At 29.4% G+C, this 1,000-nt stretch overlaps 1 protein-coding gene across 1 annotated transcript; it reads left to right on the forward strand.

Moving 5' to 3' along the window:
• The first annotated feature begins 6 nt into the window (after nucleotides 1–6).
• Nucleotides 7–826, forward strand: LOC145849099 (uncharacterized). Its single transcript, XM_082954174.1, has 2 exons — nucleotides 7–167; nucleotides 326–826. The coding sequence occupies exons 1-2, from the start codon at nucleotides 55–57 to the stop codon at nucleotides 549–551; spliced, it is 339 nt and encodes a 112-aa protein (XP_082810300.1). The 5' UTR covers nucleotides 7–54; the 3' UTR covers nucleotides 552–826.
• Nucleotides 827–1,000: the final 174 nt, after the last annotated feature.

A 1,000-nucleotide genomic window follows, 5' to 3' on the forward strand; every position in this document is an offset into this window, starting at 1 on the left:
CGTTATAGAATAGATCCAGTCAAACGGGCTGAGCTAATTTTAAGCCTGCAAGATATGATAAACCAAGCGCAGCAACTGAGAAAAAGAAAGCTTACAAACAAAGAACAAAAACAAATAGATGATCTGGAAAGCGATTCTTCAGATACTGGAGTAGAAATATCAGACGAGTTTGTAGAATAAATATATAAACTCTAAAATTAAATAAACCCATAAAAAATATTTGACAATGACAGTTTTCTATCAAAAAATAGTTTACTAGTAAAGTCAAAAATGTTAATTTTTATTATTTTTACTTTCAAATATCTATCAAGATTTATATTCATAGCGGGTCAAGTAGATCAAGCGGAGAGTCATCGAGACAAAGAAGGGAGAGTGATCCAGGCCCTTCAAGGTACCAGACGAACAGAAGAGTGGCTCACTTAGACCATAATGAGTTGAAATTGCAGCAGAAAAAAAGGAGCTGGGTGCCAAATTATGTTCTCAAAGAAAAAAGCTACAACTTCCATAAGAGCAGGCTTAATGTTCAACAACCAAGGAAACAGAATTACTAACACGATAAAGATGTAATATCGTTTTAACTTGTCTTACGTACGATCGTACTTTTAAGGTACGATCAATTATATTGCATAAATTACGTAACTTTTAGCAGGACTAAAGTTCAAAACTAGGTTCACTAATGCTAAACTTAAGTCCTAAACTTAGCTTTTGAAAGGTTTTTATAAAGTTTAAAACTTAGTCACAGCATATAAGTAGTTTTTACTATTGTAGTTGAAAACAAAAAAAAAACTATTGATTTTTTTTAACCTTAATATTAAATATTTATTCATCACTTTACTTTTTCCATTTTTTTATTGCAAAATTTAGGTTTTTTTTTTGTTCCGATTTTTTCACATTTTTAAAATTTTAGTCCAGTGATTCTCAATGTTTTAAAACTGTACATTAAAAATAAATCTTTGTTCAAACTAAGTTTTTAGAAACATTTATTATCAGTTATAAAAGC

This window comes from Thalia democratica, unplaced genomic scaffold (genome assembly GCF_965202585.1).
Source record: "Thalia democratica unplaced genomic scaffold, ktThaDemo2.hap1.1 HAP1_SCAFFOLD_2247, whole genome shotgun sequence".
Taxonomy (NCBI): Eukaryota; Metazoa; Chordata; class Thaliacea; order Salpida; family Salpidae; genus Thalia; species Thalia democratica.